Source organism: Delphinus delphis, chromosome 18 (assembly GCF_949987515.2).
Source record: "Delphinus delphis chromosome 18, mDelDel1.2, whole genome shotgun sequence".
In the NCBI taxonomy this organism is placed as follows: domain Eukaryota; kingdom Metazoa; phylum Chordata; class Mammalia; order Artiodactyla; family Delphinidae; genus Delphinus; species Delphinus delphis.
In genome coordinates, this window is record NC_082700.1 from 50,305,148 (window position 1) to 50,326,960 (window position 21,813).

The following is a 21,813-nucleotide window of genomic DNA, read 5'->3' on the forward strand; positions in this document are numbered from 1 at the left end:
TACTGCCTCTCCACAAATCTACCACTGCCTTGTGGAACTCAGGTTGTACTGATACTTTAGACTTTCTCATTCTCTATCCATGTTTCTTATTTTTCATATTTTGTCTCTCTGTGCCACATTCTGAATAATTTTTTCCTCTTTATCTTTCAGTTCACTGCTCCTATCTTCAACTGTATTATCCACTGGTTAACTCATCCTTTAAGTTTCTAATTGTAAGTATTTGGTTTTTCATTTCCAGGAGTTCTATTTGGTTCATTTTCTGACCTGATTACTTTTTATATCCTTATTCCTTAATAATACTTTTGATACTTAATAATAATACTTTAACTATATTGAATATGTATACACATATATTTTCTACTCTATATCAAATAATTTCAATATATATAGACTTGGCAAGATTGATTCCGCTATATTTCTTTCTACTAACTCTCAATGACGGTGCCTTTTTTCTATGTCCTTTTTGTTTGTGAGTTCAGATACAGCAGAGTTGTGTTTGTGGGAGGCCTCTGAAGTAGGGGGTTCATCCCTCCAGAACGGATTTTAGTCTCCTTCAATAAGGCACCTTACAGTACTACTACCAGCCCTACCTTACTTTAAACTCTCAGCTTAAGCTTGTTGGAACAAGATAAGTAATATGCATTTGGATCCCAGAATAATTTGAGATGTTACAGTTATACATTTTCAGACTTTTCTCCCCCGAGTCATAGCCTGGCCAAGAGAGTTTTGTGAAATGAAGTAGGTAGGTGGAATGGGGCCAAATCATGAAGAACACTATGTGCCATGTTAAGATAACAGGTTTTAATATGACGTTTGGCCTGGAGTTGGGTATGTAGCGACGGGGCAGGTCTACAGAGAACCTCGGCTGTTGGTTGAGGGGATCAAGAGTTTTGTGCAGCGTAGTGCTTGAGCATAATATTGCAGTCAGACAGATACGCGTTCAAGCCCTGTCTCTGCCATCTGGCAGCTCGCTACGCTATAACTACACTAAACTTCTTCCAGCCTTCAGTATTCTACTCTTACTCTTATTTTCATGCTTTAGCACATGGATACCAAGAACATTCTCTCTCTTCACCACCAATACCAACACCTCCTCCCTCTGCACTGGCTAGTCTCAACTCACTGTTTAGATCTCATGTCACAGCCTCTGGAATAAATCTACATAAAAATAAATCACTGGAGGGCTTCCCTGGTGGCGCAGTGGTTGAGAGTCCGCCTGCCGATGCAGGGGACACAGGTTCGTGCCCCGGTCCGGGAAGATCCCACATGTCGTGGAGCAGCTGGGCCCGTGAGCCACGGCCGCTGAGCCTGCGCTTCCAGAGCCTGTGCTCCGCAACGGGAGAGGCCACAACAGTGAGAGGCCCGCGTACCGCAAAAAAAACAAAACAAAACAAAACAAAAAAAAAATAAATCACTGGATTCTAATAGGTACATGTGTTTATGGTCACTATACTTTTAAAATTTGGCATTGATATTTGAATGTTTGTGTTTATTCTATTAAAATTTTGTAAGTATTTTTATATTTTAAGCATATATTTAAACTAAAATTTTGCTGAACTCTCAAAGCACAGCTGCAGAATAATTCGGAAATCACTGAATTAGAGGGACTTCAAAATAAGTAAGGACCATAAAAACGGACAAGAGGACTTCAGGCAGGACAAAAAGAGGGAAAAGAATAAGAATAGAAACCTAGAGTAAGGAGACTGCTCGTATTTGACAAGGAAAGTTCAAAATCACTGAGTAAGTCACAGAAAATAGCCCATTTACCCCTTTTGCTATCTTTGGCCCACTAATACCGGGACTGAGGCATCCCTTCCATGTGTTCTGGAGGTCATCCAAGGGGCCAGAGAAAAGCACATAACAGAGACTTAAAACTGTAACTTCTTACTCAATTTCCAGAACAGTCCAAAAGAATTAAATCAAGTTCGCTTATAAGTAGGGTTATATTTCCACTACTGACAAGGATGAGGAGCTTATCCCACAACTGCATATTAAAAGTTCAAAATGCTATACGTGAAGCTGAGTAGTTCAGAAACAAATCAATTCATGAAAAACTATAATCAACCAATCAAAAATACAGTAAAAATGATATATCCTTTTCTTTCAATACAGAAAAGATATTTAGAAACTATGAAGGAATTCCATACTTGAAAATTCAGGGCAAGATGGGAGGCGGAGGAAGGCAGAGAGCAAGGCAATGCAATGAAAACGGAGGCTGTAATGCTGACACAAAGACCAGGTTAAAGATTTAAGCTTTTGCCAAATTTCACTTTATTACCTTTAATGTTACAGAGTTAAACACATGTAACGTGTAACGTAGCTCAAATAGCTTAGATTATTTATATATCAACCTTGAACACATCAAACCACTATACTGAGTGAGAAAAAGCAGACACTGCTTTGACAGAAACTAAGGTGAAATTGCAACTTGGCATCCTATCAATTTCTAAGCAGCTAGAGATATGAAATACCTGAATAGTTTGGCAAGCATGGCTGCCATTGTTGGTGAGGATAGCAGAGATGGCCTGAAGTGTCCTTCCTGTTTCTCCCCAAGAAGCCACCAGACTAAAGAGACAAGCACAGGAAAGTGCTGTCAGAGACTGTCCTGTGCTGTCATTCATTCCAGTACTTCGAACAGTGATTTCCAAAAGGAGCTGGAAGAGAGACTCTGTGGATAAAATAGAACTCAATTATATTCATTTAACACACAGAACATTATATGGTATCTGTTTGTCTGTTTATACCTTGCCTCATTATAAAAAAATATTTAAGGCAGTTACAATACTTACTTTGCATTAGTTCCTTTCCGGTTACCCTTTCCCCCCAAAAGTTAGAATATTTATATAAAAATGACCTTGGAGAATATTTAGTGAACTCCTTATTTTTGTAAATGAAAAAATGGAATCTATCCAAAATCATTTATAATCATTACATTTGTAATCATACATGTGTCCAACTGTCTGATGCTAAATTCCATAATAACAGCAACAATGTTTATATTGATCACCCCTATATTATACACTCTTAGCACAGAACATAGAAGGCGCTTTACATTTAAGTGAATAATTGAGAACATATATTCTAATCTTAAACTGAACAGAAAGATAGATATAAGGGAAGGATTGTTTTAAAAACACTGGACAATTTGTAAATCAAATCCATCTGCAAAGAGAAGTCTGATGGGGCTTCCCTGGTGGCGCAGTGGTTGAGAGTCCGCCTGCCGATGCAGGGGACACGGGTTCGTGCCCCAGTCTGGGAAGATCCCACATGCCGCGGAGCGGCTGGGCCCGTGAGCCATGGCCGCTGAGTCTGCGCATCTGGAGCCTGTGCTCCGCAACGGGAGATGCCACAATAGTGAGAGGCCCGCGTACCGTGGGAAAAAAAAAAAAAAAAAAAAAAAAGAGAAGTCTGATGTATAATAATCATCAAGCTATCCCAACAATAAAAGAGATACAAATATACATATATTTCTATGAGTAACATGAAAAAAAGCAATGTGGAAAAAGTGTAACTAATGTGCCTATGATATTAAATCAAAGGAAAAAAGAGACAGATTTCAATACAAATTTCGATTTAAAGAACCAAATTACTACTTACACCTTTGTGCCAATTAAACAAAATAGAAAGTATGAAGTGCTGATAAACGCCTGAACAGAAAAGTAGGTCAAAGCAGTGAAGAGATCAGAAAGGTAAGCATTGGAAGGATAGAAGAGAGACCAAAGACAGTATAGCAGCATTTGAAACTGTTAGTAAGAAAGTAAAAACAAATTAATCAGGAGACCTAAGTTCTGACAGAAAGAAGACGATTAAGCTAAAGCACATATTATAATTTTAAAACCCAGTATTAAGAAGAAGATCTATTTTGAAAAGAATAAAGGAGAGGGAGTATTTATGTATAAACTGAATATAAGAGAAAGTATACAACAAATGATAGCAGACAACAAAATGGCAGAAGATCTAGGAGGAAAGCAAGGATTAGCATGTTGTTCAAAGTAAGATATAGGATATACTGTTTTAGTGGATATTTTAAATACTTCAATTATTTGCTAATTTACAAACCAGAGCTAAGGTTAACTAGCAAAATATTCTTAAATAAAATTAATTAAATCTTCAATAAAATGCCATGAAGTCAAGTAGTACATCATAATAGTAATCGATCACTGGTGCTACAGTGACAATAAATAAGGTGCCTGCTTTGTAACATATGCAGCTTTATTTGGTAGTAGTATTTCATAACATGGTGAATTGGGGGGCTGTTGTTGTTTTTAAAAATCCTCAGCTTATTTTCATGGCCAGTACTCCCCCCACCTCTAAAACAAAGCAGTAACAAAACAAATGGAACACAAAAACTAATCACAATACATGACCAAAAAAATAACAATCTGACATGTAAATTAAAACCATGTAATTAGGTTCTTACATGTGGGTCTAACATAATCCAAATAGCCAAGTAGAGAAAAAGGACCAAACTCTAATCCAGACCAGCAGTGTGGTCCCCAGACCAGCAGCATGAGCATCAGCATTACCCAGAAACTTACTCCAAATGCAAATTCTCAGGTCCCATCCCAAATCTACTGAATCAGATGCTCCACACTTAGGGCCCACATATATGACTCAAACAAGCTAATGCTTGAGATTTAGAAAACTCTAGACTCTTTGAAGGCCCACAGTTAGCATCAGAGAAAAGCAATTAGCCTTCAAAATTTAGCTTCCATCTGTATTTCTCTTCCTTAAGAGTCCCCGTCCTGCTTACAGGATTATGTGTTGAGCCTAGGTCACGGGCATGAAAGGCAGGCATTCATAAAATTCAAATGCACTTTACAAAAAGCAAACATTTTTACTTAATGGAAGTTGCTACTAATTCAAAAGCTTTATCTTTAACAAAAATAAATTTTTATTTATCATGAACGCAAAAGAAATGTCCTCTCTGTTTAGAAACTAATTGTGTTGTTTTGGGTTGGTAGTATTTGTTCCCTCTTTTCCTACTTTTTTAACTCTCCAAAGTAACATGTAAAGTTAGACAAAGTCAATGTTAGCTATTTTGGCCAAAGGTTTATTAAGAATGATTTAAGTTCATAGTGACTATAAGGCTTGAGGATTATTTTTGGGTTCCAAAAATGTATATTTTGCTTTTCCCCATCATAATAATCAGGAAATGACTGTGCATGAACTATAACTCTTAAATCATAACTCCAGGGGAACACAGCAAAGTTACTTAAAATTTATACCCCTGCTGTTTCAGCACCATAAGCGAACAGAGATTGAATTACAGGCTGCCGTATGTGCTCCATAAGAGAAGCTCTTTACATTTAAAGGCTTCATTCAATGTGCCTAAGCTCTTACCTAGGACCTCGGGTGGCTCTGACTGGAGGCCTTCTGGCTGCTGACCCTGAAGCACGTTAAGCAGGGCTTGGAGACTCCTGAGGCACAGGGATGGATGAGAAAATCGCGTCTCCTTGATCAATTCAAAAACTTCACAGAGTCCAACCTCAATGATCTATTTAAGATGAAAATAAAAATTATACTTTATAGCATGTGAGCTAATAACACTTCTCAGGCAGTAAAATCGGTACAGCTTACTTCCACAGCAAATGAGTAATGGTACAATATTTTAAAGGCAAAAAAGTCATCGCATAAAAAAGAGTAAAACCCAGTGTGTTTAATTTCAAGATTTAGAAAATCATCTGGTAACAAAGAAGGTTAAAAAATAGTGGCACTCCCAACACAGCCATAAATAAATAAATAAAAGGAAACTGTTGAACTGTTAAAATATATATATATGTAGTGGCACTACTTAAAAAGTAGTTTCAGGATAATGAAGTCATAATAAAACATCATGAAAATGGTTTAACAGTGAACTAGGTACTAGACTGCATTCACTCAGAAAAAAATAAACTATTAATTTACAAAGTTCATTTGGTTGTTCTCATGTCAAAATTGGCACTCTTTTGTTACGTTAATTGTTACTTATGACCAGAAAAGAAGGCAATATAGTACATATGGTGAAAAGATTAAAAAAGGAACTTTTCATCTTAGCCTTTCCTATATGGTACAATCACCATATTATTATTTGTAGATGGTGTCCCTTATTCTTGTAGGATTACTTTAATTATCTTATTCCTCATCAGGACCAAGAAAAATATAACTCAGTATCTAGCAAAAGATAGATAAATCTGTAACTAAAGACTGAGACAGCAAATGTGATGAACTGGTATAAGGAAATACTTTCAGAGGGCTGACAGAACAATAGACAATGCAATTCCATTTCTCAGTCAATGTCAACATTTTGAAAAGGAAATGTGTAAGATCTTCTCAAGAAGTGTTAAATTATTTGGAGAAGAAGTAACAGAAAAAGTTAAAACTAGATTAATTAGTAGAAATGCATCAAAGCATTATTAATTCTATTGAGCAAAACAGAAGATATTCTCTCTGCTGAGATCTGTACATTAATTCATATATTACATAAACATTTTAAGTACTTATTTCGTACAACTTGCTACAGGAGATACGAGATATATTATACTAGACCTTGTTCTCTAAGAGTTTATAATCTAACAAAGTAAATGAATCTTATATATAATGCTTATCCAGTCCAGACCTCTTTTATAGCACTTATTGTGTTATAGTGTGACTATTTTTGTTTCCATTTTGCCAACTAAACTGGGATCTCCTTGTGGACACAGAGTATATCTTAACTAATATCTCCCATGACTATCCCACTGCCTGCACATGATAGGCAGACAACAAATATTTATTTACTCTCTCAGCTGTGCGCTAAAAACCACTGCAACTTGTCCGACAAGGGTTAAATCAACTGCAGGCAAGTCAGTTGCAGTTCTGATTACTATCTGCAAGGTTTCTGAAGAATACAGATATGACTGAGAAGTCAAAATAACTAATAGGACTGTCTTTAGAGAAGTTATCTAAAATCCTAGAATACCTGATTATAGCTAAGATTACAGAAGTGCTTGTATAGAGTTTCAATTAATTAAATGGAAATGAAAACTTGCCATTTCATATAGTTTATTTTCCTGAAACAGACTAGAAAATAAAAACATACTGTCCAAGATTTCCATCTGTTTATGTCCGTACAGGAAACAAATCTGAAGTCAAAGATCTCCTGAGTACAATACAAAAGTAGGGCTCTATTCTCAGGCCAGCAGGAGACTACTCTATCCATCAGTCTTGAAGATTGCTTACTCTACCACTACCAATCATGACTTTTCATAATTCAAAGAATTCTTCACGGATGACATTTTTGGCTAGGGTTTCTTTTTGTAAGTAGATTCCTATAGCAACAGAGAAAGTATTGAACCTTTGCAAAAACACTAAGGCTACTTACTGAACATATTCCCAAGCTGTCTCTCTAATAAGTTTAAGGTATGATAACAAATGTATGACAACAGGTAACTCAGGTGGGCTGCCCAGGAGCAGAGCACTAGATGGCTTTCGTGAAAAACACTCATAAAACGTTAGTCAAAACGATCAAGACAAGGAATTACCCGTCTGTCTAGGTTAACCACTGTGATTCTCGCTTATCATCTGTATCTTAGTTCGGTGTGGATTTTTTTTTTAATAAGGGGGAAAACTAATTCATTTCCAGAACTGTGATATGTATTCAATATACAACAAAATAAAAATCAACCTCAAGTTTTCCAATCATATTTAGCTTTGAATCATTGAGCAAAGGAGCACAACACGTTGTGAATTAAGACTTTTTTCTGAGGTTTGGCTGAGAGTATTTTACTATATGTACAAACTTTGAAACTGCACTTTACACTTTGAAGCCTGTCTTATAGTCACTAGAACACACTATATGTCCTCCCTCAATATTAGGAAGGAAGAGTATAAGGACAAAAAAATATATAGTACTGCAAATACAATATGATTTCATTTGTGCAGAAATAAATATATTTTTAATGTGCATATACAAAAATGTTTACAGTGGGTATTTTTGGTTAATAGGATTTTAGAAATAACTTCTAATTAAAATTTTCTTTTCCTTTTTATAAAAATGTTCTCCATTTTTTCAAATTATCTACATTGATTATGCACTGCCTTTATAAATAGCAAAATAAATGATTAATAAGTTTGACTGCTAAATAGAATAGTTCATTATAATAAGATAACACACTAAGCACTCAATACGTGCCACGATAAACTATAACTAACCACCAAACACACGGTCTTCCACTTCTCTTCATAAAATAGTCTTTTGTAAATTTACTTAATGTTATCTTTACTGTTGCTTTCAAACAATTAAATCCTGAAAGCTCTCTGTTATACTTGAAGGAACACAAAACCCAAATAATTAACTGGTACAGCTAGTCCAATGTCACTGTTGAGAAAAGTGAGGCAAAAACATATTTGGCCAAAAAAAAGAAAAAAAAGTCTTCTGAGGTTTTATTTTTCTCTCCTCAAATCACATATTTCCAAAGGTGGCATTATTATTTCACTAACAAACAATAACATAAGCGTTTAGATACATCATATTTAGATTTAATATTAATAAACTCTTTGCCATTAGAAATTATATCTTCTATTAAAAACTCCTAGAATCAGTTCTAAGACTTACAGAAAACATTTGAACAAGCTCAAAAGGAAACCAAAAGTAGATTTACATATTACTACAGAGTGAAGTATACTGTCTTTAAAATTTTCTTCTCTAAAGTAAATATTTGGTAGAGACATCATTTACAAATAATAAAAATTAAAAATCTAGAGAGGAGTGAGAGAAGGGAGGAAGAAGAGGCAACAGCAACAGACGCAGTAGAGGAGGAAGGCATGGGGGCAGGAAGAGGAGAAGAATTCTGCTCCTCAGAAGATCCAGGTGTGAAATGTCTAACCTCCTAGCCTCTAACGCACCTAACCTCCTAGCCTCTAAATTTATATACGACTTCTACCACCTTCTTCCCTTCTCTTCACACCCAGAGGAAAAAGTGCTCTTACAACTTTTCAAAGCTAATTTAGTTTTTAAACAATGTTCTTGATCCCACCTACTGCTCCATCTCTAACAATTTTGTGTCAATTTCTGTCACCACACTAAGTCCCAAAACTGTATGCCTAGCTGGGACCTTTCTTTTGAACTTCAGTCTTACATAGTGAGCAACGGACATCTCACAGCTCCTTCACACTCAGTATGGCCAGAACTAAACTTAATCATCGTTCCAACAAAGCACTGTTTCTCCTCCAGTTCTTTCTCTTTAAGTAAATGGCATCACCACCTAGAAACTTCAGAAATATTTTTACATTCTACCTTCTCTTTCAGCCTTCATAACCAACTAATTAACAATTCCTGACAATTCTACTTCCTTAATATTTCTTTTATGCCAAACACTGCTACTACCCTAGTTGCATCCCCCATGAACACTTCAGACGACTGCAATAACTGGCTCACTGGTCCCTCTGCTCTAGTCTCCCCAGCCTCTAGTGGATCTGCCTTTCCAGCACCCGAGTAACTTTAATAAAATACAAGTCTGATCATAGTCTTTTGCTAAAAATCTTTCATGTTTCCAAGTTACCAGACAAAATCTGAAAATGGCTGCATGACATTTAAGGCCCATGATCCCATTCTCTACTCTTGCCCTATTCAGCCAGTCCACTCTAGCCAAAGCTGACCACTTGTGCTTTTGTAACAATGCCATTCTCCCTGCCTGCGGGTGCATCTTCAGTCAGTGCTACGTCCTTACTCCACCGGCCTCCACTATACCTTGCACACCCCTATCAATCCTTAGGGCACTGGACATGCCTGCTAGACATAACTTTCTTTACGGTGGGGATTGTTTCTCATCATTTTGTTCTCAGGGCCTAATAGAATGCCTGCTACAAACTGAATTTACTGAATTAAGAAGTATATAAATGAATCTGTGTACATCTACATCTTTTAACAAAATATGAGGCATGACTAGCCTCAAATAAGTTTGGATGGGAAATATGAATCCTAATATTCATATTAGGATTTTAATATTACTATTAAAAAATTATGCAGCTATGAAATTTGGAGCGCTTTAGAAGATCTGGAAATCAGATCGTGAAAGACAGTTTGAGCTGGGTAAAAACTGTTTTTGGTAAGAAAGGTATACTTTTAAGCGGGTGGGGGTACGAAAGTACTATTTTAAATGATTACTGACCTGCAAAAAACAAAAAGCAAAAAAATCTGACAAGCAAGGTCTACATCAGAGTCAAAAACAATTTAACTAACTTTTAAAAGTCAAGAAGGGAAAACACAGAATTGTATCAAAATGATACCTTGACAACAAATAAAAACTGTCTTCATTATGTGAAATAAAAAAGAAGCAGGAGACAAAGAAACATCCGCAAGAAAAAGGAAAGCGACAGCCACACATTCAGGAGGAGCAAGAGAGAAACAACAAAGAAAAGGGAGGAACTGACATGAAAGAGCATCTGGAGCAGAGGCACAGAAATGGTCAAAAGGAAAAGAAAAAGTCCACATTTCTCACCTGCTCTCACACTCCCATCACCTCAAACCCTAAAGGCTTCATCTCTTCTGTGCCCTGCAAACTGCTGCCTAAGACCTGAAAGTTTCACTCCCTGCCCTGCCCCCACCCATGGCATTCTGACTACCTCTGCATAAAGGCATCCCATTGTTCCTTCTTCTCTGATCTCACTGATTGTCTAGAGGTTTCATTTCCTTGGATATGAAGTATTTCTTAATAAACTGATGAGTTCCCTGAAAACTAATGAAATTCATTTGGACCTACACATTTTCCTGTTTGCACCTGATACTTACAACTACAGCTACCATTTATTGAGCACACGTGCATTTATTAACTCTTTGAATCCTCACTACTACCTATGAGATAGGCATTATCCCCATTTCACAGATGACAAAACTGAGGCAGAGAGCGGTCAAACAACTTTCGCAGCATCACACAGCTAGTATTTTTAATGGCAAGTTTGAACTCAGGCAGTTTGACTCTACTTCCCATATTCATCACTATACCCTGTTTCCTGACAGATCAGTACTTGATGGAAAACTCAATATTAATTACTTGAGCTATTTGCTTTTCTTCTACTTTTCTTGTAAAGATCCCTTTTTGACTCTGCATCTTTTAACTCTGTTAATCATGCTAAAAATTCACTGTCTTAAGAATGCCTGATATTTTATTTCTTTAATACTCATTCATCCTGATGTTTTAAAACAGCCTAAGAATCAGTTGTTCTTGATTGTGCAGTACCTTTTAAATTGACTATAGTTTATTATTCAAAATCTGCATACCTGTGTGAAAGGTTTCTCTGGGTCTTTATTTTCCTTCCTAATGTTGAACCTAAGCTGAGTGATTACTATAGTACAGTGGGACTCACCCACACACAGAATGGAATTCTTATAACAAAAGTATACTTGATTCCTTCATATCCCCATATCCTAACTTAACAATGTATTTTTGCTCAACCTCCCCTAATTAAGCATAAGAAATCAGAATTAGAGACCATGCTCTTTACCTGGAGAAACTTATATGGAAAAGATGAGCCTGTTTGTTTTAAGTTGAAGAAAGAAGCTAGTAGAGAAGGTACAGTTAAGGACACTGGAGAGAAAACGAGTAAGGGGAAAAGGGTCCCAAGAGGAGATAAGGACATTTGAAGGTTGCTGATTAAGAGGCTGAGGAACTTCACAAAACCTCTACTACTCTATGAAACAGGAAGCAAGTCAACTGCTGAGAATAGGTGAGAAGAACCGACAGTAATGATAAAGGACAGTGGTGAACTTATGAAGAGCCACCATGAAATGTACAAAATTAACAGATCAGGAACACAGCCTCTATCTGGCTTCTATTTCCAAGTAGTAAAGTAAGTATTTACATGATATCTTATGTATGCATATAAAGAAGTTTTCAAGGCACAATTTTAAGGTATCCATTTAGTAAAAAGACAATATACACGAATCATTTATGATAAAGGAAATCATTTCAAAATGTCTGTATTTAGAAAAAAAACAAATGCATAAATCATTTATAATAAAGGTAACATTTTAAAATATGTTTATATTTTTACCCATTCTTTTGTTAGAAATACTAACTACACATACTATATAGAAAAATATATATATAAAGTAACATTATAGTCTTAAAATATACCAATGCTTAAATAGAACAGAGTACCTTAAGAACAGTTTGTTCTACTTCAATACATGTTTCTATAACACCAATTAGATTATATGCCTCTGGTAAATATGGGAGTGATATCAGAACAATGCAGAATTGGTTCATATGTAATTTTTTTCCTAGGCAAAAGGAGCCAGGATAGCAAGAGTACAATTAACCTTATGCAGAAAAGGCAAAAGCTCTCAGCTCAGCTGCTGCACAACCAGGAGCACTTCTAGCTCTATTTCAAGAAAAATTACCCAGAGGGAGGGATGTGTCCCCAGCTTTTCGTGGCTCTTGGCTTGTAGTAATTTGCACTTCCTCTTGTGCCCACCTTAATAGCAGCTCACTGGCTCAGAGTCCCACTTCCATCTGCAATGGCTCAGTGCCCACAAGCCACCATTTCCCCTGTACTGCTTTTGTACATTTTTAACAGCCCCTGTAACAGACTCCAAGCCACTGAACTCCCTTCCTATGCTTTCCAAGTACTCCCCACTGAGGTACCAATTGTTGACTTTGTTAGCACTCCAATTATAAAGTTGCATAAAGTTTTCCTGATCTAGCTCAAACCTATTTTTACCCATAGGCTCTGTTATTTTCAGTGTGCAATTTTATTAAAAGCAAGGCATTTTAGCAATGCAAACATATGTATTAAAGCCCAAATATGTAGGTTATGCATCAAAGTGGATCTTAGTGACTTACCTTTGGAAGCTTGATAGGGGGCTCTTTAGATTCCTCCTCTTCATCACTATCTGATTCTCCACTCTGCACAGAGTTCTTAGATGCAGCTGCCAACGATGTTTCCTTTTTCTGCCATTCCAGAACGCAATGGCGTACATTGCAATAAATATTAAATGCCGAAGGATTGCTATGTAGTTTGATATCTGGTATGATTACTGTATTCTCCAAGTTTTCAGACTGAAATACAGGATATAATATTTCAATTTTATATTCCTTTCCATCATCATCATTTCTCATTTTTTTAAAAAAATTAAATATTAGACAGGCTAGATGATTTGTAGAAGTCACATAGGTGATACAGCAATAACCAACCTGATAAGGGCTGGAAAGACACCAGCAAAAAACTCATCAGGACTACCCTTTTACCCCACAATAGGAAAAGAGCCAACAAAGCTCAACTGCTGGATTCAAAGGATATTCATTTGTTGCTTTTCTGAGGGACACCAGATGTACTGCAGATTCTCAAAGGCCTACTACAAATGTTGAATTACATTTTGATTTCTTTCAAAAGTAGATATAGGGCCTTAAACAGAAATTAAGGCTAAAAAAAAAAACTAATCCCTTAACTTTAGTCAATTCTAATTTCATTCTCATTCAAATAATGGTAATGCTAAGAAAACTACAGATTATGGGCATATGCTTTCTGAAAGCTCTCTCTTAGCTATCTGTCTTAATAAGTACTACAAATCACATGTTTGGTACTTTAATTGTTAAAATTAAATGCTCGGGAATTCCCTGGTGGCGCAGTGGTTAAGAATCCGCCTGCCAAGGCAGAGGAAACGGGTTCAATCCCTGGTCCGGGAAGATCCCACATGCCGCAGAGCAATTAAGCCCGTGAACCACAACTACTGAAGCCCACGTGCTGCAACTACTGAAGCCCGCACGCCTAGAGCCCATGCTCCACAATGAGAAGCCACCGCAATGAGAAGCTGTGCACTGCAAAGAAGAGTAGCTCCCACTCACCGCAGCTAGAGAAAGCCCGTGCACAGCAACGAAGACCCAACACAGCCAAACAAACAAACAAACAAAAACAACTAAATACTCAATTTGTATTTTGGTCCAGCATTTTATTCATCAGACTCCAACCACATTTTTGAGATCAACATTTACATCATAAATATACAGAACTAGTTTAAGATAGTCTACAAATGCAAATTCCAACAATTAGAGTATGTCCAACAAGTATCCAAGGTAAATAAAATGACACTTTGAGTACCAAGAACATTTAGTCTCAAAATTCTACCCTTCTTCCATAAATAATTAGGAAAAAAATGGAGTACTTCTTGTTAAATCAAAGTATACTAAAGTTAACTGACATATAACATGTAAATAGGTCTTCCAGAGATATTAAAAACAAATATTAATAATTCAAATCCAACAATACTCTTAAAAAGATGATACATCATGATCAACTCAAACAAGGATGTACAACACTGGAAAAGCAATCCAAAATCCATACCAACAAAAGTAAGAGAAAAAAAAAATAAGACACTGTAAATAAACATGGAAGAAGCATTTGACAAAAATCAAATACCCATTCATGACAAAAGCCTAAGTAAATTAGGAACAGAAGAGAATTCCAAAACTGGATTAAGGGTATGTATGAAAAACACACAGCTAACATAGTAAAAGACTGAATGCCTTCACCCTAGATTGCAAACAAGGGAAAGATATCTACTCTCAGCAATCAGACTCAACAATGTGCTAGATATGCTATCCAGTGCAGTAACCCAAGAAAAAGAAATAAAAGGTATAGTTAGAAAGAAGAAATTATCTCCTAGAAATCAAATGTGTTTATTTGTAGGAGACATAAAAAAGAATCTTAAGTCTGCAAAAAAAAGTCACTAGTAATAATGTGTGGATTTAGCAAAGTCACAGGGTACCAAATAAATCTATAAAAATGAATAATATATCTATATCCTAGGAGTAAACAATTAAAATATGTAGTTTTAAAACTAGTAGCAGTAAAGTTACAGACTGGGAGAAAATGTTTGCAAACCACGTATCTGACAAACGACTAGCATCCAGCATATATAAAGAATTCTCAAAACTCAGAGAGTAGAAAACAAACAAGCAAACAGCCCAATTAGAAAATGGGCAAAAGACATGAACAGACATGTCACTGAAGAAGATATACAGAAGGCAGATAAGCACATGAAAAAAAGTTCAATATCATAAGCCATTAGGGAAATACAAATTAAAATAAAATGAGATTAGTACACACCTATCAGAAAGGCTAGAGTAAAAAATAGTGACATCAACAAATACTGGTGAAGATGTGGAGAAACTGGATCTCTCATACATTGCTGATGAGAATGTAAAATGATACAGAGACTAGAAAAAGTACAGCTTTTTCTTAGAAAATTAAACATGTATTTACAGTATAATCCAGCAGTTGCACTCTTAGGCATTTATACCAGAGGAATGAAAATTTATGTTTATAAAAACACCAGCACATGAATGTTCATAGAAGCTTTATTCAAAATAATCAAAACTGGAAACAACTCAGATGTTATTTAATGAATGAAGGGTTAAGCAAACTGTGGTATATCCATGCCATGGAACGCTTACTCAGCAATAAAAGGTGCAAGCTTGGTATATGCAACAACTTGGATGAATCTCAAGGAAATTATGCTAAGTGGAAAAGAACCAATCCCAAAAGGTTACATACTGCATGAGTCCATTTACATAACATTCTTGAAATGACAAATTACAGAGATGGAGAACAGATTTGTGGTTTGCAGAGGCTAGGGACAGGGTGAGGTTTGGAGGTGTCTTTGTTTATACAAAAGTAGTACAACGGTTCCTTATGATGAAACTGTTCTACACCTTCACTGTAGTAATGGTCACAAACACCCACACATGATAAAACTGCCTAAAACTAAATACACACAAACAAATAAGTGCATGTAAAACTGGTGAAATCTAAATAAGATCTGTAGGTTCTATCAATGTTAATTTCCTAGTAGTGATATTTACTATAGTTATGCTATACCTTACCAATGGGAGAAAATGGGTAAAGGGTACACAGGATCTCTCTATATTATTTCCTACAACTGTGTTCACATTACAATCTCAAAATTAAAACAAAATTTTTAAATAATAGCATTTACAATAACATCGAAAATATATAATTATTAGTTAAATTTAATAAAATTATGTACAATCTCTGTTCACTGAAAACCAAAATAATGTTGCTGAGAGAAATTAAAGAAGATAAATAAATGGAGAGAGAGACCATGTTCATCAATGAGAAGATTCCATTTCATTAAAATGGCAATTCTTCCCGAAACCTATATTCAGTGAAATCCCAATAAAAATTCCAGAGGCTTTCTAAAAATGGAAATTTACAAGTTGATTCTAAAATTTATATATAGAAACGTAAAGAACCTAAATTAACTATAGCAATTTTTTTTAAAAAGACCACAGTTAAAAACATATGACCTATTTCAAAACTACTATAATGAAGACAGTACAGTACTAGCATAAAGGTAAACATATAGATTAATTAAACACAATAAATTCCAGAAATAGGCTTAAACAAATACAGTCACCTGGTTTTTTACAAAGGTGCCAGGATGATTCAATGGGAAAAGATGTCTTTTTAAGAAATGATACTGGATCGACTGAATACCAACATGTGGAAAAATGAACATCAACCTTTATCTCATACCATACACAAAAATTAACTTGAAATGGATCACAGACCTACATGTAACAGCTAAAACTATAAAATCTGTAGAAGAAAATATAGAAGAAAATCTATGCGACCTTGGGGTAGACAAAGACTTAGAACATGTGAATCATAAAAAAAAATCAATTCGTTAAATTTATAAAACTTAAAAACCTTTGCTCTTATAAAGCACTCTACAAAAACAAAAAAGGCAAACCATAGAAGAGGAGAAATTATTTGCAACACAGCTGACAAAGGACTTTGATCTAAAATGTATAAAGTACCCTCAGAATTCAATAAGAAGACAGTTATAAAAAGGGGAGACGAGTTGAAGAGATTTCACAATAAAAAGACATAATTGGTGAAAGGCACATCACATGATGATTATGATACTCACAACATTAGTCATGAGAGAAAAGCACAGTAAAACACCAGTGAGATACCCCTATATACTTATCAGAATGACTAAAATTTCGTGTAACACTCTTATAGAGTGAAAAACAGTGATATCTTTTCAGGAGTATTTTTTTTTCCTAGCATACAAACTTTGACCATAATTATTCCCTAGGAAATAATTTTAACTGCTTTAAAATCATTCATTTTCATCTATGATTCTAAATGCCCCTTTATTTTACAAAAGAATAAAATTAATGTATTAAAAAAATGACTAAAATTTGAAAAGCTAACAAGATCATGTGTTTGCAAAGATGTGAAGCAACTGGACTTCTCATACACTACTGGTGGAACAGTAAAATGGAATAATCACTTTGGAAACAGTTTTCAGTTTCTCAAAAAGCTAAACATTCATCTACTACGCCACCTGCGAAGAAGAGTTAACACTGAGTTAACACTGCTTACTCCTTGTATTTCTCCAAGGGAACCATCACTGCCCCCTCGCCAGTACTTAGGAATGTGGTCTTTAGAGTTTCCTTTATATTAGGTATTGATGATTTTGTTACATACTCCTAGAGCAACCATACCCACTGGCTTGTCCGACTGCTTTGCAGAAATATCATGACTGATGATGTGAACCCAAGTTTCACTTGCTATGGCTGGCTGCATATCAGGATGTGTCTATGTGACCAGGTCCCCATAAAAGTCTCAGATCCTAAGACTCAAACGGGCTTCCCTGGACAGAAATGTTCCACACATATTCCTGCAGTTCACCACCAGAGAGAAATCATGTCCTGTGTGCTCACACAAGGAAGGACCAGGAGGCCCAGGCCATTACTCCCTAACCACCAACACATTTATTTTTCCTGCTGTTTACTCTGTACTTTTTGTTGTAATAAATCTTAGCCATTAGTATAAATTGCTTTCGAGTCTTATGAGTCCTTCTGGCAAATCATCGAAGAAAACATCACTTAATCATCCCACTCCTAGGTATTCACCCTCCCCAAAAAACAAAAACTTATACCCACACAAAGACTAATACACAAATTGTTCATAGCAGTTTTATTTGCAAGGGACAGAAACTGGAAACAACACTAAAACGTCCATCAACAGATGAACAGATTAACAAATTGGGATATATCCAAACAATGGGATACTAATCAGAAAAAAAAAAGGAAAGACTATTAATATATACAACTACATCAACACAACTCAAAATCATTATGCTGAGGGAAAGAAGCCAGATGCAAGACTATACCCAGTATGATCTCATTTATATGAAATTCTAGAAAATGAAAAATAATCTATAATGACAGAAAATATACCTGTGGTTGTGTACAGCTAGGGCTGTAAGGAGGGATGGAATGCAGCAGAGGATGAGGAAAGCCTTGGGGATGATGGAAAATTTCTAAACCTTGATTGTATCTTTCAAAACTCACTGAATTGTACACTTTATATCCCTGTCTCAGGTTCTACTATTAAGGAACCTGATCTAAGGCAGATACATTTGGTAGCAGGATGCTGAGGAAGTTTCCTGTGTAATGGATTTGACTTCTCTTATAAGGCAGTGAAGTCATTTGCTGGAGAGCAGAATTTATCAGAAGTTTGAGGAGAGTGGCAAAGGTCTGAAATAGCCACAGGAAAATTGGAAGAACTATCTGACCAGAAAAAACAAGAAGAGAGTCTGGCTATGGATGGTCCATTTGATACTGGTAATCATGAAACTGTACTGGTATCAATAAATTCTTGTTTAACTCCTTTTAGCAGTACATGGTACTCACCTGCAGGGAAAGAGGGAAAGATGGCTGGATTTGTACAGGACTGAGTTTTGTCAGATAAATCCAACAAATGTACATGAGAGAAAGGAAGATGTGGTAGGCAGAATAATGGCCTCCAAAAATATATACCCCCTAATCCCTAGAACCTGAGAATATGTCATCTTACATGGCAAAAGGGAGCCGGCAGATATGACTAAATTAAGAATTTTGAGATGGGGGATTATTATGGATTATCTAGGTAGGCCCAAAGTAATCCCAAGGGTCCTTATAAATGGGAGAGGGTGGCAAGATGGAAGGAAGCACAACCCAAAGAATGCAGGCAGGCTCTAGAGGCCAGACAAGGCAAGGCAATGAATTCTCTTCTAGAGCCTCCAGGAAGAATATAGCCTTGCTGACACTCTGATTTTAGCCCAGTGAGATCCATTTTAGACTTCAGACTTCCAGAACCATAAGATAATTTATATTGTTTTAAGCGATAAAGTTTGTGTAATTTGTTACAGCAGCCATAAAGAACTAATACAGGAGATTAAGCAAGAATTTTTCTAAAAATACTGTAGCATCTATACTGGATAAGAAGGAAAGTAAATGAAGGAGATGGCTAATGGAGAAACAGAGGGGTCAATGACAGCAATAAAGAAGGAGATGAAGAAGTATAGCTAAATGGCATTTTAAAAATAACTTTTATAAAAAGAGAGTGGATAAAAAATACTCCAAAAACAGTAATAGAGGGCAAAGAGACTAACACCACCATTTTATGAGCAGTAAATGTTTCTTACTCATCTTTGCATCCCAAATACCAAGCACAAGGCCTGCACAGAGTCAGTGTGCAATTAAAGTCTGAGGTGTAAATGAAGTTTTTTTATATCAGTCTTATCACAAGCTGCTCCTAAAAAAGCAGATATAAAACCTGAAGGCCAACAGAAGAAAGATGAATTATGAAGGGAGCAAAGCTAGTTAGAGACAGAACTGAAGTGGAAGAAAGAGCTTGACGTCCCATATCTTCCTGGATATCACATGCCACCACTTTTAGGAAAATCAACAAATGAAACCTTAAAAAGGGCTTTAAAAGATTTTCAATATTCCCATATTCCAACTCTGCACACAGCAACAAAAAGTGGAAAAGGGTTAGAAGTAGTAAATCTGAATGACTATTTACTTGTTAAAGGTTTTCACATACTAAGTATAGTAAGAATGCTTTCCACTTCCCTCTTCTGTCCCCAAAGCAGTAGTACGACATGATATAGTGAACATATATTATTCATCTGCCCACCCAGCAACATTTCCCTTAGGGCAACCACTCCTCCCATTCCACATAGCCTGCTAATCAGGGTGCTCACCTATAGTCCATCACAAGGTTACAAACATAACTCAGTCTAACCAATCAAAGTACCCCATCTTCCAGGTCAAAGTGAATGATGCAGGTCAATCAAAAACCCTATCCAAGATTTTCTGCCACAACTAGTAGAAGAAATCGCCTTTTGCTTAAAGAAAATAAAGCTGGAGCTGCCAGCAGCCTTAGTCCTCAGCCACAGGCAATAAACCCACACTCAGAGGAAAAGAGAAGCAAGAGGATTTGATGATATTATTATAATCTCTGGGTCCAACTGATCAGTTCCATCCCTTATCCTTCTATTTTTGGTTCACTACTTTAAAGGAGATTTCTCTCAGTTATAAGAGCAAAAATACTCATTAAAAAGTGCAGGAAACAACTGTCTCTAGAGCTTAAATATGATATACAACCCAAGCTAAGTGATTGTTTCTATAACCAAAAGTAGAGCTCTTCAGAAATCACAAGTATGATTGCTTTCTTCCTCCTGTCTAAGCTTCTTGCTACTGTTCATTAGAAAAGAGATTCTTTTACAAAAAGCTGTATCTAGTCCCTGAAAATGTTTAAGAAAAAACTAGATGGATTTTATAGAGAAGATATCTGCACTGGGTAGAAGAACAGATCCTTGATCTCTAAGGTACCACCTAATTCAAATATTCTCTATTGCCTTTTTTTTGTACAGCCACCAACAATCTAAAGAAGCTCAGAACAGTCAAAAGTCTATAGATGCACCAAGATACTCTCTAATTCATAATGTATGCATAGGTATGAGACAAACCAAATCCAAGTCCCAACTCACAAGCCAATTTTACTCAGTTTCCAGTACATGTAGTCAGAGTGAAAAAAGAGAAGAGAAATATATATCTTCCCCCAAAGGACTGATCAAAGAAAACAAGAATAAATAATAAATAATTTTCAGCACCCAGATAATAACTTCCAGGCTGCTGGTCAAAAAGATGCCAAAAAGATGAAACTAAACAGTGTGACCAAATAATAAGGGGTTTTTAAAAATTATTTTAGCACACAGAAATAAAATGGTTTGCTAATTACACTCATACCTTATTTTTTTTATTGAGGTATAGTTGATGTACAATATTATACAAGTTTCAGGTGTACAACACAGTGATTCACAATTTTTAAAGGTTATATTCCGCTTATAGTTATTATAAAATATTGGCTATATTCCCTATATTGTACTATATATCTTTGCAGCTTGTTTATTTTATACATAGTAGTTTGTACCTCTTACCTCTTACCAAAATTAAAATTACCTTTTTAATTTTGGCATTTTTATTCAAATTAATAAAAAAGTCCTTACTCCCTATAAATTGCTAACAGTTTTACCTTGCTTCTTGTCTTCACTTTTGATTTGCTCTTCTGTTTTCTTTTCAACTTCTTCTTATTTAAAATTTTCTTATTCCTAAAAATGTAAAAAAAAAATTGAAGAATTATGGAAGTTCATATTTTAGAACATATAAAGCTATTAAAAATAGGTACTTCCAAAACAGATGAATAATTCTTGTATAAACTTTCTATGAAACAATATACTCTAGATGTACATATAAGATACTAACATACAATATGAGCTATTGACATGACAGCAAAATACTGGATAGCTAAGAAATACACATTAAATTATTTTTTAAACGTGAATTCTGCAAATACTTTTATAAAATTTAAAAATTGTAAAAAGCCATCAAATGAAATTTTTAAAACTTTATTCAAAAGTGGGGCTGCTAATAAATACCAGTTATGTTCCCTTCCCAGAAAAATCTGCTCTTTGTAGTAGTCAGGGCTACA

General features: G+C 35.6%; 1 protein-coding gene across 8 annotated transcripts in view; it reads right to left on the reverse strand.

Annotated features, from left to right (window-relative positions):
- The window catches only part of MYCBP2 (MYC binding protein 2), a 271,984-nt gene that overhangs the window by 215,921 nt on the left and 34,250 nt on the right, over positions 1-21,813 (reverse strand). For all 8 annotated transcript variants that reach the window (XM_059995647.1, XM_059995652.1, XM_059995649.1 and 5 more), the window contains exons 2-5: positions 21,358-21,433; positions 12,804-13,019; positions 5,344-5,497; positions 2,472-2,668 (exon numbers count right to left, since the gene is read on the reverse strand). In XM_059995647.1, the coding sequence (XP_059851630.1) occupies positions 2,472-2,668; positions 5,344-5,497; positions 12,804-13,019; positions 21,358-21,433 (643 nt within the window). The remainder of the gene's footprint in view (positions 1-2,471; positions 2,669-5,343; positions 5,498-12,803; positions 13,020-21,357; positions 21,434-21,813) is intronic.